We start from the raw sequence: 24,303 nt of genomic DNA, 5'->3' as shown, positions 1-24,303 counted from the left end.
CTTCACTCTTCCCTAGATTCACCTTTAGATTCCGTTTCTTACACACTCTCCCAAACTCATCCACCAAGCCTTGCAGCTCCCCTTCGTCTTCACTCAACAACACAGTATCATCTGCAACCAACAGTACAGGGAGTTTCCAAACACTATCCTCTCTCACCAGAGCCACTCCAACATCCACTACCCTACCTTGTACCTCTTTTGTTACCCCATCCATGTACAGATTGAACAACCATGGAGACATGACACATCCCTGTTTCAACCCAACTTTCAAAGAGAAAAATTCACTCAGTTCACCATCCACACGCACTGCAGCCTTCGCACCATCATACATACTCTTCACAGCATTCAACAACTTCCCATCTACTCCATATATTCTTAATACTTTCCACAATCTTTGTCTATCCACCCTGTCATATGCTTTCTCCAAATCCATGAAAGCTGCATACAACTTCTTTCCCTTCTCTAGAAACTTTTCCACTAAAGATCTAAGAATGAATATCTGATCTACACAACCTCTTCCCTTCCTAAAGCCTCCCTGTTCTTCTCCAACTAATTCCTCTGTTCTTTCTCTAACTCTGTCAATAATTATCCTACCATACACTTTTCCTATTATACTAAGACGACAAATCCCCCTATGAATACCACACACTTCTTTTTCCCCTTTTCCTTTGTCTATCTATCTATCTATCTATTGCCAGACGCCTCAATCCCGTTTGGGGTGGCCACAAACAAATCGCCTCCAAGTCGCCCTGTCCCCCGCCATTTCACTGCCCTGCTCCCAACTCACACCCCCCTTTCTCATATACCTCTCCACCCCATCCCTCCGTCTCATCCTCGGCCTCCCCCTCCCTCTTCCCCCCTCCACTTCACTCACATACACTCTCTTCATCAGTCTTTCACCCTCCATCCTCTCCACATGGCCAAACCACCTCAGTGTGTTCCTCATAACGCTTCCTATCACATCCACATCCACACCACAACGCTCCTTTATATCCTCATATGTCAGCCTGTCTCTCCATGTGACTCCACAGGCTCCTCTTAAATAACTCATTTCCACTGCTCTCACTCTTGACTTGTGTCCTTCCAACAACGTCCAAGCTTCACTTCCGTACGTTAGAGTTGGTATCACAATACTGTCATGTAGTAAATTTTTCACTTCTATGCTCACTTCCCTGTTTCTTATCACTGCTTTCAAAGAACCAGCAACCTTTCTTCCCTGCTGTACCCTTTCAAGCACTTTGTACAAGGGAATAATTATACCTGACTTCCAATCCTCCGGGACTCTACCTTCCTCCCAGGCCAATCTGCACATTTTCCACATCCATTCTACTACTATCTCTCCCCCATGCTTCAGCATTTCACCACACACTCCATCAATTCCTGGGACTCAGTGGCGTAGTGTGGGTTGCCAGCGCCCAGGGCAAGGAAAGTATTGCGCCCCCTAACCCGTGGACCGTTAGAACTCCACGAGTCCCTTCCACTAGTCCAGTATTGAACCCCTTAACCCCCTAGCACATGTATTGTAAGAAAATACTTCATTTTATAACCATTTCTCCACTTTCGTAAATGTTTAACCCGTCACGTCCCGAGGTTTTCCGCACCTCCGACATCCCCCAGTCCCGAGGTATTTTCGAATTTTTTTTTTTTTTGGCTAAAACCTTCGCTTTTGGTGAGAAACATCGAAAATTCATAGAGAAATCGCTCACCTGAGGTTTAAAGTGCCCAATCCAGGTAGGAGTTCCTCCTTACCTGAGTGGGTTTTCTAACATGCTGGCACCAAAGAAAACGAGTTCTATGGGAGGGTAACTATTTTATCCACTCATAAACGGTATTTATTTATTTACTTGGTACGAATGTATATGTAGTATGACAGTATATTGGTTTTCAAGCAGTAATAAAGGCATTATAAGCATTGTTTCACTCACTAACTAATCACCATACCTGACCTATTTTTGCCACACTACCTGATCATTATTTCTGGCTGTTTCTTCTTCTAATGCTATGTAAACATTGTCCTCCAGATTGTCATCGATTGGGGAATCACTCTGGCCCTGAATAACTTTACTAGCCAGGTCACTGGTAACAGGTCCTTTGCCAAGACAATGGCGTGAGGGGGGGAGGGGGGAGGTTATGCAGTGTAAGGCATTGTCCCTACTTGGTATCTTGTACAGGAATAGAGGAAGGTGTCCCGTGTATACATACGAAAAATCACGTGCGAAAATTGAAAATTGTGCAAATTAGGTACCTTGCAATTGCACGACGTACTGGTACGTCGCCGGGACTGGCAAATGCAAATCGTTGCAACGTACCCATACGTCGTCGGGATGGGGTGGGTTAAACCATAATAAAATCGAAAGTGTGTATATATATATATATATATATATATATATATTGCATAGTTGAAACAGAAGAACGAATAAGAAATGACTACTGCGTCAGCAAAACAATTAACACAGAAAAAATAAAAAAGCTGTCGACACGCCAGAACAACAAAATTCACCTAACGATCGAACTCTTATCGGCACACGCACGCACTGGCTACAGCATCATGTTTTACTCTGTGCTCGTGTTGCAACACTAAATTGGCAAGAGGCGACGGTATTTCGAGATTTCGACAGATCTTAATTTTACGTGTGTGTGGACGAGCGAATGAGAAGACAAGGGTTAGATGCAAGAGTGTTGAGAGGGTGGGGGAATGGAATCTCAGACCACCACTTAGTGATAGTCAAGGTAGGGCTGCAAAGAAAATGGGCGAAGAGACGAAAGGGAAGACATGAGGAAACAGCTCCTGCGAGAAGAGTGGAGAAGTTGCAAGATAGTGAGAAAATGGCAGAGCCAGAGTATAGGAGCATAGTGGAAGAAAGAGTGGGAAGGTACGACTTAGAGCAGATGGAACGGATGGAAGATGTATGTAAGATATTCACGGAAGAGATAGGTGCAGCGTGTTAGGTGGTTTGTGGAGTAAGGAGGAGATGCAAGGGTGTGCAAGGGACAACATGGTGGAATGATGAGGTGAAACGAGCTGTGGAACAAAAGAAGGAGGCATATAGTGAATTGCTAGTGAGTAGAGGTAGGGGAGAAGATGAGAGAAAAGAGAGATATATGTGACCAGGAGAATGAAGGTGAAGAGATTGGTGGAGGAGAGTAAGAAGAAAGTGGATGAAGAGTTTGGGAGGAATCTGAGTGTAAAATGGAGGGAGAGTAAGAAATTGTTTTGGAAGGAGGTAAAGAAAGTAAGACAGTGTGAAAGGGGAAATAGTACGGAAGTGAAAGATGGGAATAATAGATTGTTGGTGGAGAAGAGAGAGAAATTGAGGAGATGGAAGGAGCACTTTGAGGATTTGCTGAATGTAGAGAGTGAGAGCAGTGTGAGTATAAGTGGTTGGGGAATGGCCGCGAGAAGAAGAGATGAAAGGAAGGAGGAAGAGATCAGTAGGGTGGAAGTAGTGGAAGCAATGAAAAAGATCACGATGGGAAAGGACCCAGGAATTGATGGAGTGTGTGGTGAAATGCTGAAGTATGGGGGTGAGATTGCTGGGGAGTGGATATGGAAGTTGTGTAGATTGGCTTGGGAAGAGAGAAGGGTTCCAGAGGACTGCAAATCAGGTATAACTGTTCCATTATACAAAGGAAAAGGGGAGAGAGAAGTATGTTGTAACCATGCGAGTATTTGCCTACTTAGTGTGATTGGAAAAATGTATGGTAGAATACTCACTGATAGGGTTAGGCATATAACAGAGGACATGTAGAGAGAATGGAGAATGAAAGACTGACTTGGAGGGTGTAAGTAGGTGAAGTGGAGGAAGGGAGAGGGAGAGGGAGGGGAAGACCGAGAATGAGGTGGAGGGATGGAGTTGAGAGGTATATGAGGGAGGGGAAAGTGAGTAGGGGGGAGGGCAGTCAAATAGTGGGTGACAGAGCGACTTGGAGGAGTTTTGTCTGTGGACAACTTTTTCGGGATCAGGGCGTCGGGCCATAGATAGATAGATCTATCTAGATAAATAGATTAATTTAGCGATAGGATTGTCGCCACATGGACAAATAAAGGAGGCCACAGCATGTTTCATAAATACAATTTGTAACACTAGTTTCTGCAAATATTTGTAGAGGTGAAAGAATATGTCATTCTGAGTAGAAAATCTTCTATACACATATGCATTTTACGGTATACTTTAGGCGTGAAGTGGACTTTAAAAAGTACACAACGTGTCAGTGTCTCACATCACAGAGACGAGGTGGGTAGGGGAGGAGAAGCGAGGCTATCCAGGCGCCCTTGCAACTCGGTGAAATTATGATTTTTTTAATAATGATTTTTTATGCAAGTTATGGAACATTTAAGTACCGGTATCTTCAAACGGGAAATCACGCTATTAATAGGCATTATGTAATTCACCGATAAGGATTACACGAGGACAGTATGGTTGTAATTAGCGAGAAAAATAATGTAAAGGTTACGTGTCCGTCACGTTGAAAAACTGTAGAATGTTCGAACATTGGGAGGTTTTCTGTATGGGGGGGGGGGGCTATTCTTTATTTATTATCACTACTTTAACTCTATTGGATATGTTTATGTGAAGCTACAGAACGTGATGAATGTTTTTGGCGCATCCAATAGAGCCAGGATTCCGGGGGCTTGAATGATGAGTGAATGGAAGCTTGGCCCATTGGACTGGGCAAATTTGGGCTGTCTGGACATTATTACTCCACACCCTGCCCTAGGGTGGGAAAGGAGGTCCGGATGATGATGATGATCATTACTTTATTATATATATATATACAGTATATATATATATATATATATATATATATATATGTGATGTGTGTGTGTGGGTGTGGAGAGAGAGAGAGAGAGAGAGAGAGAGAGAGAGAGAGAGAGAGAATTATATGAAATTTTGCGCCCGGGTCAACCGCCCCTGTGGCCCACCCAACGCTACGCCACTGCTGGGACTTTCCCCAATTTAACTTTTTTCATTGCTTCCACAACTTCTATCCTACTTATTTCTTCCTGTCTTCTCACCTCCCTCCTTCTCCCAGCCATTCCCCAGTCACTTATACTCGCATTACTTCCATCCTGTATGTTCAACAATTCCTTAAAGTGTTCTCTCCATCTGCTCACTTTTTCTCCCTTCTCCACTAGTAATCTATCATTTTTATATTTCACTCCCCTGCTAACCTCACTTCCATCCTGTCTTACTTTCTTCACCTCTTTCCAGAACATTTTCTTACAGTCCCTCCACTTTACACTCAAATTCCTTCCAAATTCCTCATCCGCTCTCTTCTTACTCTCTCTTACTAATCTTTTCACCTCTCTCTTTCTTTCTACATATAACTCTCTCTTCCGCCTCTCAACTTCTTCCACGCCCCTATTTCTCATCCATTCATTGTATATATACATATATATATATATACTGTATATATACATATATATATATATATATATACACACAGTGAAAGCTCAATTATCCAGGCTTGGATTATCCAGCTTTCGGTATATCAGGGCGTGACCGAATGGTTCAGTGCTACAGTAATACATAGAATTATCCGTACAATAGCTCCGGTTTAAACAGGAAGCATCCAGCTGTTAGCGAGCGAGGCATAGGTAAGCCAGAGAGAGTCTGCCCCCACCCACACCCCCCGCTCACAACTCAATCACAAGGGTGGTAGGGTGGAGTTTGGTGAGGCAACTGATACACCTGACCTAGCCTAACCTAGCTTAACTACCTAATAATTTAACCTAACCTAAGCTAACCTGGGCTCCAGTTGGGAAATTGGGAAACTAAATCCACTTTTGTGTGCGCTGAGTTTCTCCCATTATGCAGGAAACAATCGTAGGTACAGGTTAAAGAACGTGATAATAAAGGAGGAAATCTTTCAGCAAGAGAAGGTAATTTACCACCTTCAAAACAGAAAAATACAGAAAACAAACTGGAGGAATGTGAAGTGAACTGGTAAAGTCTTTAGGCCGTATGCTTACGATGAAAATTAATGGGTTTCCCAATTTTAGGGAACAAAATGGAACAAAAATGTCTGCTAATCAGAAAAAAAAAATACTCACCTCATGTGTTCTCGTAAGTTAGCATTCAGTTCTGCATTCTTCATGAGATATCACGCTTCCCAACACATTTCGGACCGACATAGCATACAGTTATTTCTTCGTCATAAATTTACTATTCATTCTTTTGTTTGTTAAGTGTACTGTATGTGTGAGAGTATTAATACAAAAAATAATGCAATCCATTAACCCCATCATAACTGCCACCCTTGAACAATACTTTACTGTACTGGTGTCAGGGACGTTAAGGAGAGCTATAAAAAACTGCGAACAATTATAGGAAGGGAACGAAGGTCACTGGTATTTTTACACGACCCTACTCTACTAGCCCAAACAGTCAGGCGGCCTGCCACTTCATCTCAGATGTTTTCGCCGATATATTTACATGCTAATGTACCATCCATCCTTATTATGAGTAAATTTCCTCCATTATGCTGGAAACAATCGTAGGTAAGGCTTAAGGAACGTTATGATAATGAGAGGAAATCTTTCAGCGAAAGGTAATTTACCACCCTCAAAACAGGCAGAAAAATACAGAAAACAAACTAGAGGAATATGAATTGAACTAGTAAGGTTATTAGGCAGTATGTTTAGACAAAAATTTATGAGTTCCACAATTATAGGGGATGAAATGCAACAAAAATGTTTACTAATAAGAAAAAAATACATTCATCTGTGTTCTCGTAAGGTGACATTCAGTTCCACATTCTTTGCTCAATGTCGCTTCCCAGCACATTTCGGACCGACAGAACATACAGTTATTAATTTGTGCTCCTTACAGTTAAGTGTACATTTATTGCTCATTCTTTTGCTCAGTCTTAAGTGTATGTGTGAAAGAGAGAGTATTGATACAAACAATAATGTATTCCATTAACCTCTTCATGGCTGCCAGCCTTGAACAATGCTTTACTGTACCGGTGTCAGTGACGTTAAGTTAGGGAGAGCAATAAAAATTGCAAACAATTATGGGAAGGGAACGAAGGTCGCTGGTATGTTTACACAATCCTACTCTACCATCCCACACAGCAAGGCGGTCCCTTCATCCCAGATATTTTCGTTGATATGTTTAAATGCTAATGTAACGTGCACCCTAATTTTATGTTTAAATGCTAATGTAATATGCCCCCTAATTTTATTCTTTCATGAACCATAGCAAATCACAAGATGGGTTTAGGGGAGAGGGGAAAAAGCAAGGTGTACCAGATGAGTCTTTTCACAGCTGTAAGAAAAAGACTCTGATTGTATAACTTTGAAAAAGTGATTCCAAGGTCTGCCCCGGGAGCATACAAATTTCTTAACTCACGAACATTGAGGGGGGTATACGCTTTGCTGTACGCAGTAAAAGCACCTTACTAAATCAGTTCATCCTGATAGTCTGATATATTTTTCTGATTATTTCTGGGTTGGTAAATAAACATTTCTTGTTAAATCTGTTTCCCTGCTGTTTTCAGTGGTGCTGATGTAACGACTCTTTGATTCGTTAAAGTAATGGCAAAAGTCACTGTTCTAATCTAAGTGTTTAACTAAACCTGACCTAACCTAGCTTAACTGCACCCAATAATTTAATGTAACCTAATCTCCAGTTGGGAAGATGGGAAACGAAGTCCACATTTGAGTACGATGAGTTTCGCCCACTGTGCTGGAAACAATCGTAGGTGCAGCTTAAAGAATGTGACAATAATAACCGGGAGGAAATTTTTCAACAACAAAAAGTAATTTACCAAACTGAATATACTTAAAGTGTACATTTACCGGTAAATAACTCAGTCTAATAATACAGTACCAGTACTTGTGTTTTGTTTCCGCTGGATTAATCGTGATTTTGGACTAATCAGGCACCCCTTTACACCATATAGCCCGGATAATCGGGCTATCTCTGTATATATATATATATATATATATATATATATATATATATATATATATAGCTAATGTAAAGTAACTTAGGACCTCCCCACAATAGGTATTAAAAAACACAGAAATCATAGTATATCACAATGTTTGTTTATGAAATGCCATTCATTAATATGAAATCATGTTTCCCTTGTTTTTCAGGACTAGTTGGATGTGTTTTGGCATGGAATCACTTACTTCTCTAAAGTAATCTAAGGACATTTCTTTGCACCAAACATCTGTCAGTTTAGTCATGAGGTTGTCCAGATTGGGCGTCTTCTTCTCTGCCATGATTTTCTTCATCTTTGCCCGGCAGTTTTTTATCCGATTGAGATCCGGACTGTTGCCAGGCCAGTCGAGAACCTCAATCCGATTATCCTGAAGCCATTTTGCCACCTTTCTTGACTTGTGACATGAAGCTGAATCGTGCATGAAAAAGTGGCACCCACAAATAGCAAAAAAGTTTAACAAATGATCTTTCAGAACTTAAATGTGTCGGACACCATTCATCATCAAGTTCTTAGGAAGAAAGTAGAGGCCTCCCCTTCCCATTTCATCTGAGAAACATCCCCATACCATTACTGATTGTGGGTGCCTAACAGTCAGCACTGTGTAAGCAGGACCATATTGACTACGGGAGGCAGGGTGACGAACCTTGGCAGAATGCACCTGGAACACTTGAAATGTGCTTTGATCGGAAAACATAACTTTTCTCCACTCATCCGATGTCCAATGTGCATACTTTTTGGCAAATTGAATGCGCTGCTTCTTCATGCAGTCAGTGAGAAGCGGTTTCTTGGCTACGGTGCAGCTTGGCAAACCCAGCTCCTTCTCCAAGCAGTGTTGGATAGTTCGAATTGAGACGTCTTGTAACAGCTGGGGATGCGTTCTCTTCAATTCTGATGCTGTCAGTCGAGGATTCTTGATTACCTCCCTCTTTAGAAGCGTATCTGTACCTCTGGAAGTCGTCCTCTTCTTTCCACCGCCATGCTTGTGCTCTGGTACGACATCAGGTGGCAGGCAATGCGCTGCAAGAATCTTTAAGACGGTTGACTTTGCGCATCCAGTACGTTCACAAATCATGTTGATAGGGACATTATCCTGCCTCCATGCAATGATACGGACCTTCTCATCCCTTGAGCAGTACTTTCCAGGCATGACAACTCGACTCTAGGAAAATAACAAAGCAAACAGTAATGCATATAAAAAAAGAGGGTGGTGCAAGCTCAGACCAATGGGAACATATACTCCCACTCTCGCTTCTGGGCAAGCACTGACGTGCTGAGTGTTTCACCACCTCCTGCCAACACCAGAGGAGTTGCCAGTCACTTCTTGCCCAAAAATTCACTTGGTAGAGGTGCAAACACAAAGCAGACAGACAACTCTCCCATAGCAATTGTGTGTGTAGGTCCTAAGTCAATTTGCAGTGGGTGTATTTGATGATATTCAGATCCGATTCGTTGGTTTTAGCGAGTTATTTACAGGTGTTGGGCTTAGGTTAGCTTCCTTGACAGCTGTTAGGCCATTTAGATTGCCTTTAAACCTGTTTTTGGGCTCATCTGTGTGGGTTTTGGACTTGGTTTGGGGGGAAACCCAAGGCTGGTAAACGGTCCACATTGAAATACATGTTAAAAGTACCCCGATATACGATACCCCACCTAACGATAGGGTTTTACCTAACCAATTAGATCGTTAAACCTGGGTATGTCTGTGTGTGTGTGTGTGTATATATATATATATATATATATATATACATACACACACACACACACAAATATGTACTCCTAAAGGGTTGCTATAAATAAAGGGATTAAATGGCTAACTATTTACCTGTAAGCCTCTGTAAAGTAAATCTGTTTTACATATTTATTTAGAATGCTAACACACTACACAGTAGCCAGGTATTCCCCATTTATAATGCATACAGAAGCCTTCATATCCAGAAGTGAATGAAATGATCATGTACTAATGCTTCTACCCTTTAAAACAAGGAAAGCAATGAGACAAGGGGTAGAATGTAAAGTAATAAGTATGGTAAAAAAAAAAATCAAACCTGTGACACCGGCTGTGTGGTGTCGCAGAGTGTGTATGACACGAGGATCTCCGTCTGCTACCTGACAGATTGAGAGGGAACCATCCAGGGAGCAGCAGCCCAACAGCCCAGCATCATTGTGTGCAAACTTCACCATTGGCACACTCTCTGTGTGCTAAAAATTGGGATGGTGAAAGTATAATTATTCATACTCAAAAATCTTGCACTGTCAAAAACTAGATACAGTACCCTTAATACAGAGGTAGTGGTGGCTCCACGGAAAAAGCTTGGTAGGTAAATTTCATACCACCCTCAAGGGCACTGACTATGTTAACAGCTGCTTTAATAATGGTGATAGTTATTTAGATGAAGAGGATGATGCCTTGGAGGAAGGAAGTGTGTTTTAATTATTTGGTATGACATCAGTCTAGTTTGTGCCTTATTTACACATCTTTGTTTTCATTTTTTCTTCATTATTTCATGTTAACATAGCTGCAGCTATTACATATATCACCACAAATTGCTCATATATTGTGATTAGATGATGGATGGATTGATGGATGGATGTACTTACCAGATATCTATTTTTAAACTAGCCACAGCAGAAATTATATAAAACTGAGAGATCTGTACTGTAAAATCAGGATGCTCACATTCATAGTCTTTTTTTTTTTTTTTAATGCAGAAACATATTACTTACCAAGTACACTATCCACATAGATTTCCATGGTGGTAAGTGGAGATGCCCATCATCCATTCACTAGATGTAGTGCTGACTACTTCTTCCTTCATGTCTATCATTCTGTTTCTGTGCACGTCCTCCTCTCTTCCTATTTCTCCCATCCTTACTGTCAGTATTTATTACTTTTCTTTCCATTTCAGGTGCCTCCACACTGAGTGCCAAGTCAATTGGTTTCCTGTTACTCAAGAAACCATCTACAATACTGGGTGGTAACCACATAACCAAATAACGGGGTGATGTGGTGCCTACTACGGGGCCCCTGTTAACTGGATGGGAAGATGCAAATGCAGTGTCCACCCAGGAACCAATGCTCCACATTATTTCTTGTGTCTCGCTCTGACGAGGTGCTGTCAGTTACATCCACTGCCTGGGATGGCCATGCAGTAGCATCTGCTTGCCTGCAGTTGATGAGTCTGCTCTATCAGACAGGCTGTGGTAGTACAACAACAACACACTTCCTTCATAATATGACTATACTCCTACAGTCAGGATTTATTATATCCTTAGCTCTACACATATGGAATATTAAACAATATCTGGGTTCAAATAAAGCATCAATGGCAATCATAGCCAGCATTAGTCCAAATTTGTCCGCAAAATATATTATAGTGTGGTATCAAATGTAGATTCTGCATACAGTACAATATACAGTGTTACGTGGAACCATTCAGTTAGTTAAAGCAATTAGAGACAATGAAAGTAATAGTCTCTGTTGAAATCTTGAGAAAGTTTTGACGTTTAGTGTTAGACAGTACCCGTTCTGAAATATTCCCTTCAAACTCTCTGCACTTGGTGGTTACCAGCTAAGCTTCTACTAAGTGCCAACACTATAGTAAATGAGTGAAAAACATTCTTATGGTATTTGCAATATAATACTATATTTCATGGAAACTTTTACAAAAGTTTCAACACTAATGTTCTTCATACATTTACTGCACTGTTATATTTACAGTACTAATTTGAAAATGTGCAAAAAATAAATAAATAAATAAATAATAACAATAACAATAAGTAGGCTCTCGTGAACATCTAACAGGTTCCAGAAAAATGCTTTTATTGGTGATACGGTTTTTGCCGTGGCAATGGGGTCATTAAGTGTGACCTCAGGGTTAAGAGACTGAACAGGGAGGCTGCCAGAGATCGAGCAGTATGCAGAGCCACCATTAGGTGACCAAGGACGATGCATGTAAGCGCGTTGGACCCTTCAAGAATGAAACAAAATGAATTAAATACATATTAAAGAGCTCACTGGTTCTCTTGCCCCTAAACTCTCACCTTTTATCCTCTTTGAACCCCTTCCCTCTTTTTTTTTTTAAGCTGCAACAGAGACTCACTTGTGCATAAAGAAAAAGACATTTTAATAATATAATACCTAACTAAGAGCAGACTATGAGGTACTGAGTGGGATGAATGTTGCTCCAAGGCTGGTGAATGAAGGCTACTACATACCGTTCACCCCACATTGGACTCTCTTTCCCAGTTGACCCATTTCCACTAACACTTTCCAAAGCCCCTGGAGTCTAAATTTTCTGGGAACTCCTCAATGTTGTCAATGTCCTTATCCACTTTTAACTCTTGCTGGCTTTATGAAGGGGTTTGTGACTGTGATTGGTGGTGAGCACTCGTTCACTGTGTTGGTCCTCAAAATGGCTAAAAATTTTACTTAATGAAGCCAATCATTCTCTCCCTTTTTCTCATATCACTCTCAGTGTCCTGGATTACTTCTTGAAGGTTACTGCTGACCTCCAATATGAATGACAGCTTCTGTGTGGTCACATTTCTAAGGTCACCGTTTGCATCACAACTCTCACCATCTTCATCCTCCTCCTGACCCTCGATATTGTTAGGATTGTTGTTTTCCATCATTTCCTCTAACTCATCCTCACTTACTTCTTGAAATCCAGGTGCTGGGATACTGCAAATAGTTTCTAGCACTTTTAGCATTAACTCTACTTGCCTCGCTCTCCAGCTCAACAGACCTGAAACATGGAAGGAGCATCAACTGCATGCCTAATGGTTGCCATGCTGCTATCATACCAGGCTTTCACAAAGAAACTGGCTGCTTTGCAAATGTTGTATTTCCTTCATAGGGCAGTATCTGTCAAGGTGGCTGGTGCAGGTCAGCCAGGGGAAGCAAGGACTGCAGGTGAGCTAGGTGAAGCAGTGACTGAATGCAAGCCAGGTGTTGAAGCAGAAGCTGAAGGCAAGCCAGGTAAAATGGGCTGCAAGTGATCCACGTTGAGTAGGGGCTACAGGTGAGTCAAGGAGCTGGAGCTACTGGTGAGCCAGTGGGAGCTTGGAGGGTGAGGATCCTTCTCCTTCATACTGCTCACAGCTGTAAGTGAGCCAGGTAAAGCAGGAGTAGTGGCAAGGGGAGGAGTTTCCTCCTTGATACTGCTTACAATGGCAGGTGAGCCAGGTGGAGCAGGGAAGGTAGTAAGAGGAGGACCTTTCTCCTCCTTGGAACAACTCACAACTTCAGCACCTTCTTTACCTTCCACTAGCTTGTCAGTTTCATCTTCATTTTATCATGAACATACTTGTGGTACAGTAACCCCGTATTTGCTATAATTTCCTGGCTGAGCAGCTGTATCTATGATGTGGTTGGAGAGAGAAAGACAACCTCAACACAAGGGTCGTGTCTCATAAGCTATCATGCATGACTAGGAATAGTCAAGAAAAAGCACAACACAAGGGTCGTGTCTCATAAGCTATCATGCATGACTAGGAATAGTCAAGAAAAAGCACAGTCTTCAAGGCAAGAGTCTTATTTCTGCAGTATTCCTCATCAAACCATTTCTTTGCTGTTAGTGGTCATGTAGTCTATATTAGTCACTTCCCTGTAAACTTGTGTTTTTTCATTTCATAATCTTTATGGGCTCTTGGCTGCCTGATTTTGTATATTACCATACCACAGAGTTTATGAAAGGATCCCTGTAGCATTACAGGTTGCAAGGACATTAAAATGATCTTTTGACTTATTTACACTGTTTGCCTATTTCTCTTATTTATGAATGAATGAGGACTTACAGTACATTACTTCCTAAACACTCCTGATCGACAGAATAACAACTCTCTTCAATAATATGACAGGCAATTTCATGGAAAGAAACTGCAGCTTCCAAGCAAGCAGACAACAGCTCACCATATTTTGTATGTGGTATGTGCCAATTCTTCATTTAAACTTCTGCAGTCACCCACCTGAAGCATGGAATGGAGAAGACAATGTTTTTCTTCTAGTAATAGAAGTGCACAAAACCTTTGCCTCATCTTGCATCTGGAGGCTACTAACACATTTTCTTTCATCATATGAGTTAACCACTTCACTAGGAGGTGCACTGTTATAACTAACAATCAATTTTTATCACTTACATCATGCATCACTCACCTTGTGTTTGTGTCACTGCTGCAGTATTTCTTTGCAAATGCAAAACATTTTTTGGTTTCCTATAAGTTCCTTATGACATTTCAGACTGTCAATCAGGACAAACAAACATCCTCATAATATCACTGTTTCTTGCATCACTTCCAATGTGCTCAAAAGTCTTTTCTTTATCCTTGAGAAAGCATGTGCACTTGCTATGACTCTGTCTCTTAGCTATGGATTCTACTGTATTCTTCTCACTCTTTTTAGAAGTAGTACATTACTCCCCTCCTATCCCACCTTCAACCCCTATGGGTACAACAGAAGCCCTTATGGACTGCCAAACCTAGCAATCACTGGACACGGAGGCAACTTTTTACATACACATCATTATGGTCAACCAAGCCAAGCATCTGAGAGAAGCAGAACTACAATATCACGGTGCCCAAAAAATGCTATCTGCGATATGTACCAACATTTCTCACAAAACCTCTATTAATTAACTGATGCCTAATATTATTTGCAAAAATGGGTGATTTTAAATTGCTCTTATTTATGAAAGTCATTTGGGTGTCTGCCTTTTCCTCTTCCTTCCTTCCTCTTCAGTCTCTTTCCCTCCTTCCTTGCTCTCCTTTCTGCTTACAGGTGACTTTACACTCCCTCTTTTGTCTTCCTTTCCTTCATTCTTTCCTCTTCCTTCTGCCTATGGGTGACTCTACACTGAGAGACAACCCAAATGGTTTCCTGCACACCAGGCAACCATTTACTATGCTGGGTGGTAACCATATAACCAAATTATGGCACCTGGTGATTTAGTGGGTAAGGCACTCCAATCGGATTGACCCTGTGTAGGTTTATATCCAAGGGATGGTTGGAGTTTATTGCTCATGTAATACCACTCAGGGATGAGTAAGGCTGGTCTCTCTCATCTTAAATGTCAGGATCAACTTGCCTAGCCCCGGGTCCTATGCTCCTCAGGGGACAACACAGGATTGAATGATGGATGGATGGATGGATGGTTATTCACGAGAGCCTAATACAGGTATACAACTACAGCCCTACCTGGTCAAATATATGGTGTACTCCAGAAAAGGCATAATTTTCTGCAATTGATGTGCCACCCACAATAGCTCTGGATGCTTCTGCTCTCTGTGTGGGCACAACCATGCTCCCAGCCCCAGATGCTCCCCTACCATCCCCCTGTCCGGCTGACAGGGGCTGGGATGCAGCCATGCTCATACTCCGACTGCGGCACCGTGGCGACTCACCCTGTTTAACAATACACCACTAAGCACTTGGTAACTGCACATAGCTCATATGCAACATATGATGAAATTATAATATCATGAGTAATTTTCTGTGGAAACAACAAGGACTGTAAGTAACAAACATTTATGCTGCACGCTTCAAGCATAAGGACTAAGGGAGGGAAAGCTCCAGATTTTTTATGGACATGTACAAAATACACATGGTTAAGAGATTTGACAAGCCTGCACTCTAAACTGCTGACCAAAGACAGCAATGACACAAAGAAGCCAGACACTTGTCTGTCTTTATCACAGCTTCAGAAATCATCTTAAAAAAGTGAGGACTAACCTTCCCCTTGGCAATTCAAGCTTAAGCTGATCAGATTCATACAACTGCATAAACTCTCAAACCTCAAATGCCTGGGCCAAAGGCTATAATGAAAATGGGATATTTCTGTACACAGAATCATGATGATAACTAGCTAATCTGAGCATCATGCATTAAATATTAAATACATGTAGTCCATTGTACCATTAACAGCAAGTACTGTGAAAAACTTTATCATGAATTTATTACCCATTCTTACAATTGTCACACACACACACACACACACACACACACACACACACACACACACACACACACACACACACACACACACACAGTCTTCAAATACATACTGACTGTATGAAGAGTAGACAAGTGATACAAACACACATACACAAACACACACACACACACACACACACACACACAATCTTCAAATACACACTGACTATATGAAGACAACTGATACACACACACACACACAGACACACACACACACACACACACCGGGAGACTAGCTTCGTGGGTGGGGAGGATGCAGCTTTGGGAAAGCAAATTTTGCAAGATTGTTTTTTTTTTTTTTGAGGGTGCGGATTAGGGAGGATTCAGGGAAGCGGGAGAGATGCAGAGGAAGTGGGATATCTTTCTAGACCTCTATAATTTGGGAGTGGAAAAATTTGTACCAAGAGTGAGGGGGAGAGAAAACAAGAAAAAAGAGTGGTTTGGTGGAGGGTGTATGATGGCGGAATGGGGGAGAGATAGGACATGGAACGGCTGGAGAAGTAGAGGTGACAACAGAACAAGGGAGGAATGTAGGGGAACTGGAAATGAGTACACAGGGGTGCGTGGGGAGGGGGAGGGGGATTTTGAGGGGGGTATAATGGACAGGTGTGGGGATGAGCCCAAACTGTTTTGTGGATTTGTTGGTGGCAGACTGAAACAGGGGGAAAGGAGTCACCAAGCTGAGGGTGGGGGGGAGGGGTCTGTAGAGATGCAGCGGTGCAGGATGAAATGGTGAGCAGGTGTTTCCAATCGGTTTTCACTGGTGAAATGGAGTTTGTGGAGGGGGAGGGAGTGATTGGAAATGTATGGGTGATAAGGGATATAGGGGTGGAGGTGCAGGAGGTGTAAAGTTACTGGAAGCTCAGGATGTGGGGAGGGCCCCAGGACCTGATGGAGTTTCTGGTTGTGTGCTGGGGGGGGTGCAGAGGACAACTGGCGGATGGGGTTCATGGTTTGGTCATGTGTTCTCTAGAAAAGGGGAGGGTGTTGTGGGGGTGGAGGGGGGCAAATGTGGTACCAGTTTGTAAGGAAGGAAGCAGGGAGGAACCCTTGAATTGTGGACCAGTGTCTCTGACCAGCATCTTCGCGGAGTTGTGTGAGAGAGTCCTGAGGGGCATATGGATGGGGTATCTGGAGGAGATGAATATTTTGGCTGAGTGTCGGTTTGGATTCGGAAGTGGAGGGTCGTGTGTTTCCAGCTTGTTGAGCTTTTGCTCAGGAGCGATTGACATCGTACGGGGGAGAGATGGTTGGATGGATTGTGTGTGCTTGGACTTGGAGGGGGCCTTCGACAGGGTGCCTCATGGGAGACTGGTGTAGGGGCTGGAATATGTGGGAGGACTGAGGGGGGGGGACTCCTGGAGTGGATGGGAGACTTTCTGGGATACAGACAGGTGAGGATGGTGATGGGGAGTGGGATGTCTGGATGGAGGGAGGTGGCGAGTGGGGTCCCTCAGGGCTCGGTGTTGGCGCCAGTGGTGTTCCTGGTTTGCGTGGGTGGTGTGGTGGATGGAGTGAGCAGTTGTACAGGCCTGTTTGCAGGTGATGTAGGGATCTGGGGGAGGGTGGAGGTTGAGGAGGATTGTGGGGTGCTGCAGGGCGATCTGGATGGGATGCATGATTGGGGCCGGATGTGGGAAATGAAATTTATTGTGGGGAGGTGTAAAGTGTTGGAAATGGGTGAGGGTACCAGAAGGCCATCGCTGAATTGTTTGTTGGGTGGTGAATCAATCATAGGAATGAGGGAGGAGAGAGATTTGGGGGTGCTGGTCCAGGATAGTTTGACACCTGAAAGACACGTTGGCAGGATAGTTGGAGAGACGTATGAACTCTTGACTGGCATGGGAATGGCATTTCGTTGTGTGGATGAGGAGATGATGAGGGGGTTGGTGGTGGCTGTGGTCCGCCCCAGGTTGGAGTGTGCAGTGGTGTTGTGGTCCCCACACAAAAAGAAGGATGTGAGCGGGATTGAGAGAATACGAAGAACAGCGGCCAGGGTGGTCACCGGTCTGGCAGATCTGTTGTGCGGAGGGAGGCTGGAGGGGCTGGATTTGCCTTCCTTGGGGGAGGGGAGGGGGAGGGGAGACGTGATTGCGGTGTTTGGGACCATGATGGGAGTGGATGGGATTGACCGAGGGGATCTGTTTGTGTGGGATGGGAGAGCAGCGGGAGGAAGCAGAGTGAGATTGAGGGGGTCAAGCTGCCTGGGGGATGTCAGGAAGTACAGCTTTCCTTGCAGAAGTGTAGACTTGTGGAATGGCCTAGACAGAGAGATCGTCCAGTCTAGAAACTTAAACGAGTTTGGGGCTGAATTTGACTTGCTGAGAAACGGCGACGGGAACCCACGAGCGTGGCACATTTCATGTATATCACAGTTGGGTATGTTAGGTAAATACATAAATATTTGGAACGACTTAGACGAAAAGGTGGGGCAGGAGAAAAACGTTCATGTGTGTAAAAGTAGACTAGATAAATGTGGATATGGAGACAGGACAACACGAGCATTGCTCAATTCCTGTATACTACAAATAGGTAAATAAAAATAGGTAAATACACAAACAAACAAACACACACACACACACACACACACACACACACACACACACACAAACACACACTGTCTTCAAACAGGCACTGACTGTATGAAGACAAGTGATGTCACACACACACACACACACACACACACACACACACACACACACACAGGAGCTACAATGAAGAGGAGACGTGGGCCGACAGCGCTCCATATCGAGCCAGCACGGCCAGTGGCATTACCTAAATTAGTACCGTATCTTTATATGAGTCAAGCTCTGTACCAGATTAGACTAAATGGTTTTTTGTTATTTAAAAAAAAAAAAAAGAAGAAGACTTGTTCAAACAGAAAAGAGAACCGAGTAGCGAAAGAATGCGCTCAATCAGCTGATTGTTTGTTTAGACTACAACTGCCCCAGGGAATGTAAGTACTCTGTGCTTTTAGTATTGCAAAATGGCCACATACTTTAGTAAAGCAAATTTGGAAAAGAAAAGGGATAAAGGCAGAAAGCAAGATGATGATTTCTACCAAGAACTGGTTGAAATGGAGACTCACAATAAACTGGTGGAGCGTGTGCACAGACTGGAGATGGCTTTCCAGAATGAAATTGATGAAATAAAGAAGCAGACGCACTTGCAAAAGGAAGAAATAGAAAAACCAGGGAGGGAGGTCAACAAGAAAGACACAACCATATGTGAACTAACAGTGGAACTGAGTACACTTAGGAGGAAAATGAGTGAAATGGCAAGTACAGTAGTCAACCACGAGAGTATTATGGAAGAGTTCAAAAATGATACAGAGACAATTAGGCAAGTAAGCAGTCTGACAGACCAGAGCAGTGATATTGAGGAGAAGATGACACAGGTGAATGAAGCTGTGCAAAGCTACAAAAATGATGTGGAAACCACGTATGCTGAAATGATGAAAGTAAAGAAAGACTTAGAAACAAGGGTGGAAGAAAAAAGCATTAAAAAAGGAAATGAAAAGAATAATCCAAAACAATCCAAAGTTAGTCAGACATTCAGTAGATATCAACAAATCTATAGTAATCACTGGTATAGAAGAGGAAGAAGTAAAAAAAAGATCTCAAGAGACAAAAAGGAGATGGCAAATGTAATGAGCTTATTGAAAGAAGTATCAGAGGAAATCTGTAGTAAAGACATAGAGGAACACAAAAGGTTAGGGAAATACGAGATAAGCAAGTCAAGACCTCTAAAGGTAACTTTGCCAGAGTGTAAACACCGTGGAGGAGATACTAAAAAATGCAAAGAATCTTATGGAAAAAGAGGAGTTCAAAAATGTATGGATAAAGAGATGCCTAACACAAGAGGAACTGGAATTACTGAAAGAGAAGAGGGAGGAAGCAAAAACAAAAAATGAGGGAAGATCAGAAGAGGAGAACACATTTTTTTACAAAGTAATAGGATTGCAGGTACGAAAGTGGTACATAAACAGGAGGGAATAAAAAGGAGGAAGGTAGTAGAACCAAGTCATGACAAGTATATAAACAAGATGATAAAGTTGATGTACTCAAATGTGGATGGAATGGTATCTAAATTATTAAGAGATGAATGATTATGTCAGAGAAAATGAACCACATATAATATGCCTAACTGAAACAAAATCAACACCAAGGATATCAAATGACATACTAAACTTAGAGGAATATAATATATGGAGAAGAGATAGAAACTTAAAAAAAGGAGGAGGAATTATAATATTAACTAAGAAAAAGCTAAAAGTCAATGAAATAAAACTAGATATACCCCCACGAGTAGAACTCATTGCAGTAGAGATCAACACATCTGAAGGGAAAGTAACTGTAGCCACTTTGTACATGCCACCCAGATCAAACACATGGGAAAGAGATGAATATGAGGATCTGGCAGAGAGTACAATTCAGAGTTTAAGAGCATTACTACATAAAATGGAAGTGAAATCAGAAAGAATTATACTAACTGGAGATTTTAATACAAATATAAATTGGAATACTCTAGATATAATAAGCCAAGAAAGCTGTTGGGACAAAAAGCTCCTGGATCTCATGCAAGAGATTTTCCTAACACAACATGTGAGGGAAACCACTAGAAAAAGAGGACTCAATGTACCTTCAATGCTAGATCTCATATTTACTAGACAAGAAAATGATATTGACAGTTTAACATATCACCCTCCACTTGGCAAAAGCGACCATGCAGTACTAAATTGCAACTTCAGGATAGCATATGACATAGTTAACAGCAATGAAAGTTACAAAAAGAGCCTAAACTATAAAAAGGGAAATTATCATGACCTAAAGAAGTATTTCTTAGAAGATGATTGGGAAAATGAGCTTAGAGGACAAGATTTAAATGCTGTACAGTAGTGCACCAACTTTCGCTACAGCAGGATTCGCGGAATCCACTTTCGCGGCATGCACCAAATATTCCCTAACTTCCACTTTCGCTTGAAAAAAATCGATTTTCGCGCACAAATTTTGGGTTTGGGACAATATTTTGAACTTTGAATTTCCTGCACCGCCCGCCCGCAACCCACCGCCATCTTGAATGACGTCATGTCAACACTCTGTCCACCCATTCCCGCCATTGTGTACGAGCGTGCTAGCTCCATTGTGTTGGATTCTCAAGGTTCAATGGCCTCTACTATACCTGGTAGTGTGGGGAAAGAGCCTGGTGGTGTGGGGAAAGAGCCTGGTGGTGTGGGGGGAGAGCCTGGTGGTGTGGGGGGAGGGCCGGGAGGCAGTGGTGGTGATAAAAAGTGGCCGGGACATTCAAAGTCGGGAGGAAAGGCCAAGGCTAAAAGAGAGTATCGTGTTGGAGTGAAGAAACGACAGTATAATAATGAAATGAAAAGGAAGATAGTTGAGCACATGGACAAGGGCGCAAAAAACAGTGAGAGAGAGTGGTAGCGAGGCAGCAAGAGGTGGCGCCAATACGTCTGGCGTGGCTAAATAAGCCCGCCACGCGCCTCGGATACTTACCCCCAACATCCATTAAACACCTCAACCTGGTCTCTGTGGTATGTTTCTCCTCATATAATGTGTACTGTACAGTTTTTATTGTTTGTATCTCACAATGCAATGTACAATAGTGATTTGATGTACTGTATTGCAAGTGAAAATGAAAATCTGATGTTACTTTAGGATAACCGGGAACCAATTAGCCTTTTTGCCGTAAAGACAATGCCCAAACTTTCGCTAATTCCACTTTCGCGCATTATTTTTGGACCCAATTAGGCACGAAAATTGGTGCCCCACTGTATATAAAAAATTCTGTGAATTTTATGAAATAGGAGTCCAGAAGTACATCCCACAGTACAAAGAAGCAGATAAGAAAATACAGAAATGGTTCAATACAGAATGTAAAAAATCAAAAAAAGAAGAGATGAAAGGGCATATAATAATTATAAACAGGCAAGAAACGATTATACAAGAATAAGGAGGGAAGCCCAAAAACAGTTTGAGGAGGATATCATAAATAAAAGTAGTGATCAACCAAAGCTATTTTACAGCTACATCAGAAGCAATACCAAAGTAAAAGATATAATACAATCCATTACGGACGAGGGAATCACCTATACACAAGAGAAAGATATTTGTGAAGCACTAAATAAGAATTTCCAATCAGTTTTTACAGAAGAAAAAAATTTTGAGAGGGACTATGTGGAACATGCATGTCCACACATACTACCAGATATACAAATATCAGAAAAAGTAATACAGGAGGAGTTGAGCAAATTAGATAAAGGAAAAACAAATGGTCCTGATGAAATTTCATGTAGGGTGCTACGAGAATGTGCAAAGGAGTTAAGTAAACCATTATTTTTAATTTTCAAGAAATCCTTGAGTCAAGGTAAACTACCTGATATTTGGAAGAAAGGAAATATTGTCCCCTTATTCAAGAAAGGGAATAGACAAAATCCACTCAACTACCGACCAGTATCACTGACCAGTGTTGTACGCAAGGTATTAGAAAAGCTCATAAGAAAAGCTTGGGTAAATCATCTAGAAGAACACAATATAACAGAAAGACAGTTTGGTTTCAGAAAAGGAAAATCATGTGTTACTAATCTGTTGAGATACTATGACAGAGTAACAGACACAATACAGGAAAGAGAAGGATGGGTGGACAGTATCTATTTAGATTTCAAGAAAGAATTTCACACAGTACCACACCAAAGACTTTTATGGAAACTGTACCATCAAGGAGGAATTCGAGGCAAACTGTTTTGCTGGAGGCAAGATTTTCTCATAAAAAGAGAACTGAGACAAGTACTAAGGGGAAACTACTCATCATGGAAAGAAGTGACTAGTGGAGTACCACAGGGCTCAGTGCTGGCACCAATCATGTTTTTAGTGTATATAAATGATATAGACAGTAACACTGGAAATGAAAGCTATTTAAATATGTTTGCAGATGATGCAAAAATACAATGGAGAATTACTAACACAGACTCTTGTAAAGAGCTACAAGAAGAATTAAACAAACTTCATGAATGGAGTAATACATGGCAAATGGAATTCAATGTGGACAAGTGTCATGTAATCAAGTTTGGTAAAAGTGAAAAAAGACCTGATTGGGATTATACGTTAGGAAATAAAACCCTACACACATCAGAAAGAGAGAAGGACCTAGGTGTGATTATCAATAACAGACTATCTCCGGCTGACCACATCAGTGAGAAGGTACGGAACACGTATACACTGCTTGCAAATATGAGAATAGCATTCACATACATAAATGAAGACATGCTAAGAAAGATAATAACATCATTCATCAGACCAACCCTGGAGTATGCATCAGTAGTCTGGAGTCCTCATCTCAAAAAACACATAGACAAGATTGAAAAAGTTCAAAGGGCCACTACAAGATGGATACCAAGCTTAAGGGATCTAATCTATGAAGAAAGACTAAATAAACTGAATCTACCAACACTACAGGAGAGAAGGAAAAGAGGTGACATGATAATGCTATATCAATGCATATCAGGGAATGATTACTTAACATATGGGGAAGCATCAGCAAGAGGACACTGCAAAAAACTGCATAAGAAAAGAGGTGATAGGGACGTGAGGAAATTCAGTTTCCCAAACAGAGCAACTGATCAGTGGAATGCACTACTGAATGAATAGTGTGTGCCAAAACAATTCACAAATTTAAGGATATGTACGATAAATATGGTTTAAGACACGGGACAGTACGAGCTTGACTTATTCCTGTAAAGATACAATTAGGTAAGAACATACAAAGTGCTCATATCACTGCTGAATGTTAACATCTGCCAGGCACTTATAATACACTGTGTGTGTGTGTGTGTGTGTGTGTATTTACCTAATTGTGATATACAGGAAATGAGCTACGCTCATGAGGTCCCGTCTCTGTTTCCCAGTAAGTCAAATTTAGCCTTACACTCGTAAGTTTTTAGACTGGACAATCTCTTTGTCCAGGTTATTCCACTGGTCTATACATCTATAAGGAAAACTATATTTCTTGATATCCTTCAAGCAGCTTGGCTTCTTCAATTTCATTCCGTGTCCTCGTGTTACTCTCTTATACCATACAAACAGATCTTCTCTGTCAATTTTATCTACTCCCATCATGGTCCTGAACACTGCAATCATGTCGCCCCTCTTTCTCCTTTCCTCTAAGAAAGGCAAATCCAGCTTTTCCAGCCTCTCTCTGTACGATAGATCTGCCAGACTGGGAACCATCTTGGCTGCTATTCTCTGTATTCTCTCAATCTTGTTTATATCTTTCTTTTTGTGTGGGGACCACACTACAGCTGCATATTCTAACCTGGGGCGGATCATGGCCACTATCAATTTTTTCAT

General features: G+C 41.8%; 1 protein-coding gene across 1 annotated transcript in view; it reads right to left on the bottom strand.

The window, feature by feature from the left end:
• LOC145403022 (WD repeat-containing protein 13-like) overlaps nt 1–24,303 on the bottom strand; it is a 136,493-nt gene that overhangs the window by 38,653 nt on the left and 73,537 nt on the right. Inside the window, exons 4-5 of the mRNA XM_080274854.1 lie at nt 15,146–15,352; nt 9,999–10,152 (exon numbers count right to left, since the gene is read on the bottom strand). Coding sequence (XP_080130980.1) covers nt 9,999–10,152; nt 15,146–15,352 — 361 coding nt within the window. The remainder of the gene's footprint in view (nt 1–9,998; nt 10,153–15,145; nt 15,353–24,303) is intronic.

Source organism: Coenobita brevimanus, chromosome 60 (genome assembly GCF_032717465.1).
Source record: "Coenobita brevimanus isolate Jiangsu-jjx chromosome 60, ASM3271746v2, whole genome shotgun sequence".
Lineage (NCBI taxonomy): Eukaryota > Metazoa > Arthropoda > Malacostraca > Decapoda > Coenobitidae > Coenobita > Coenobita brevimanus.
The sequence above is the reverse complement of the archived record's forward strand: the minus strand, read 5'-3'. Positions and strand labels throughout refer to the sequence as shown.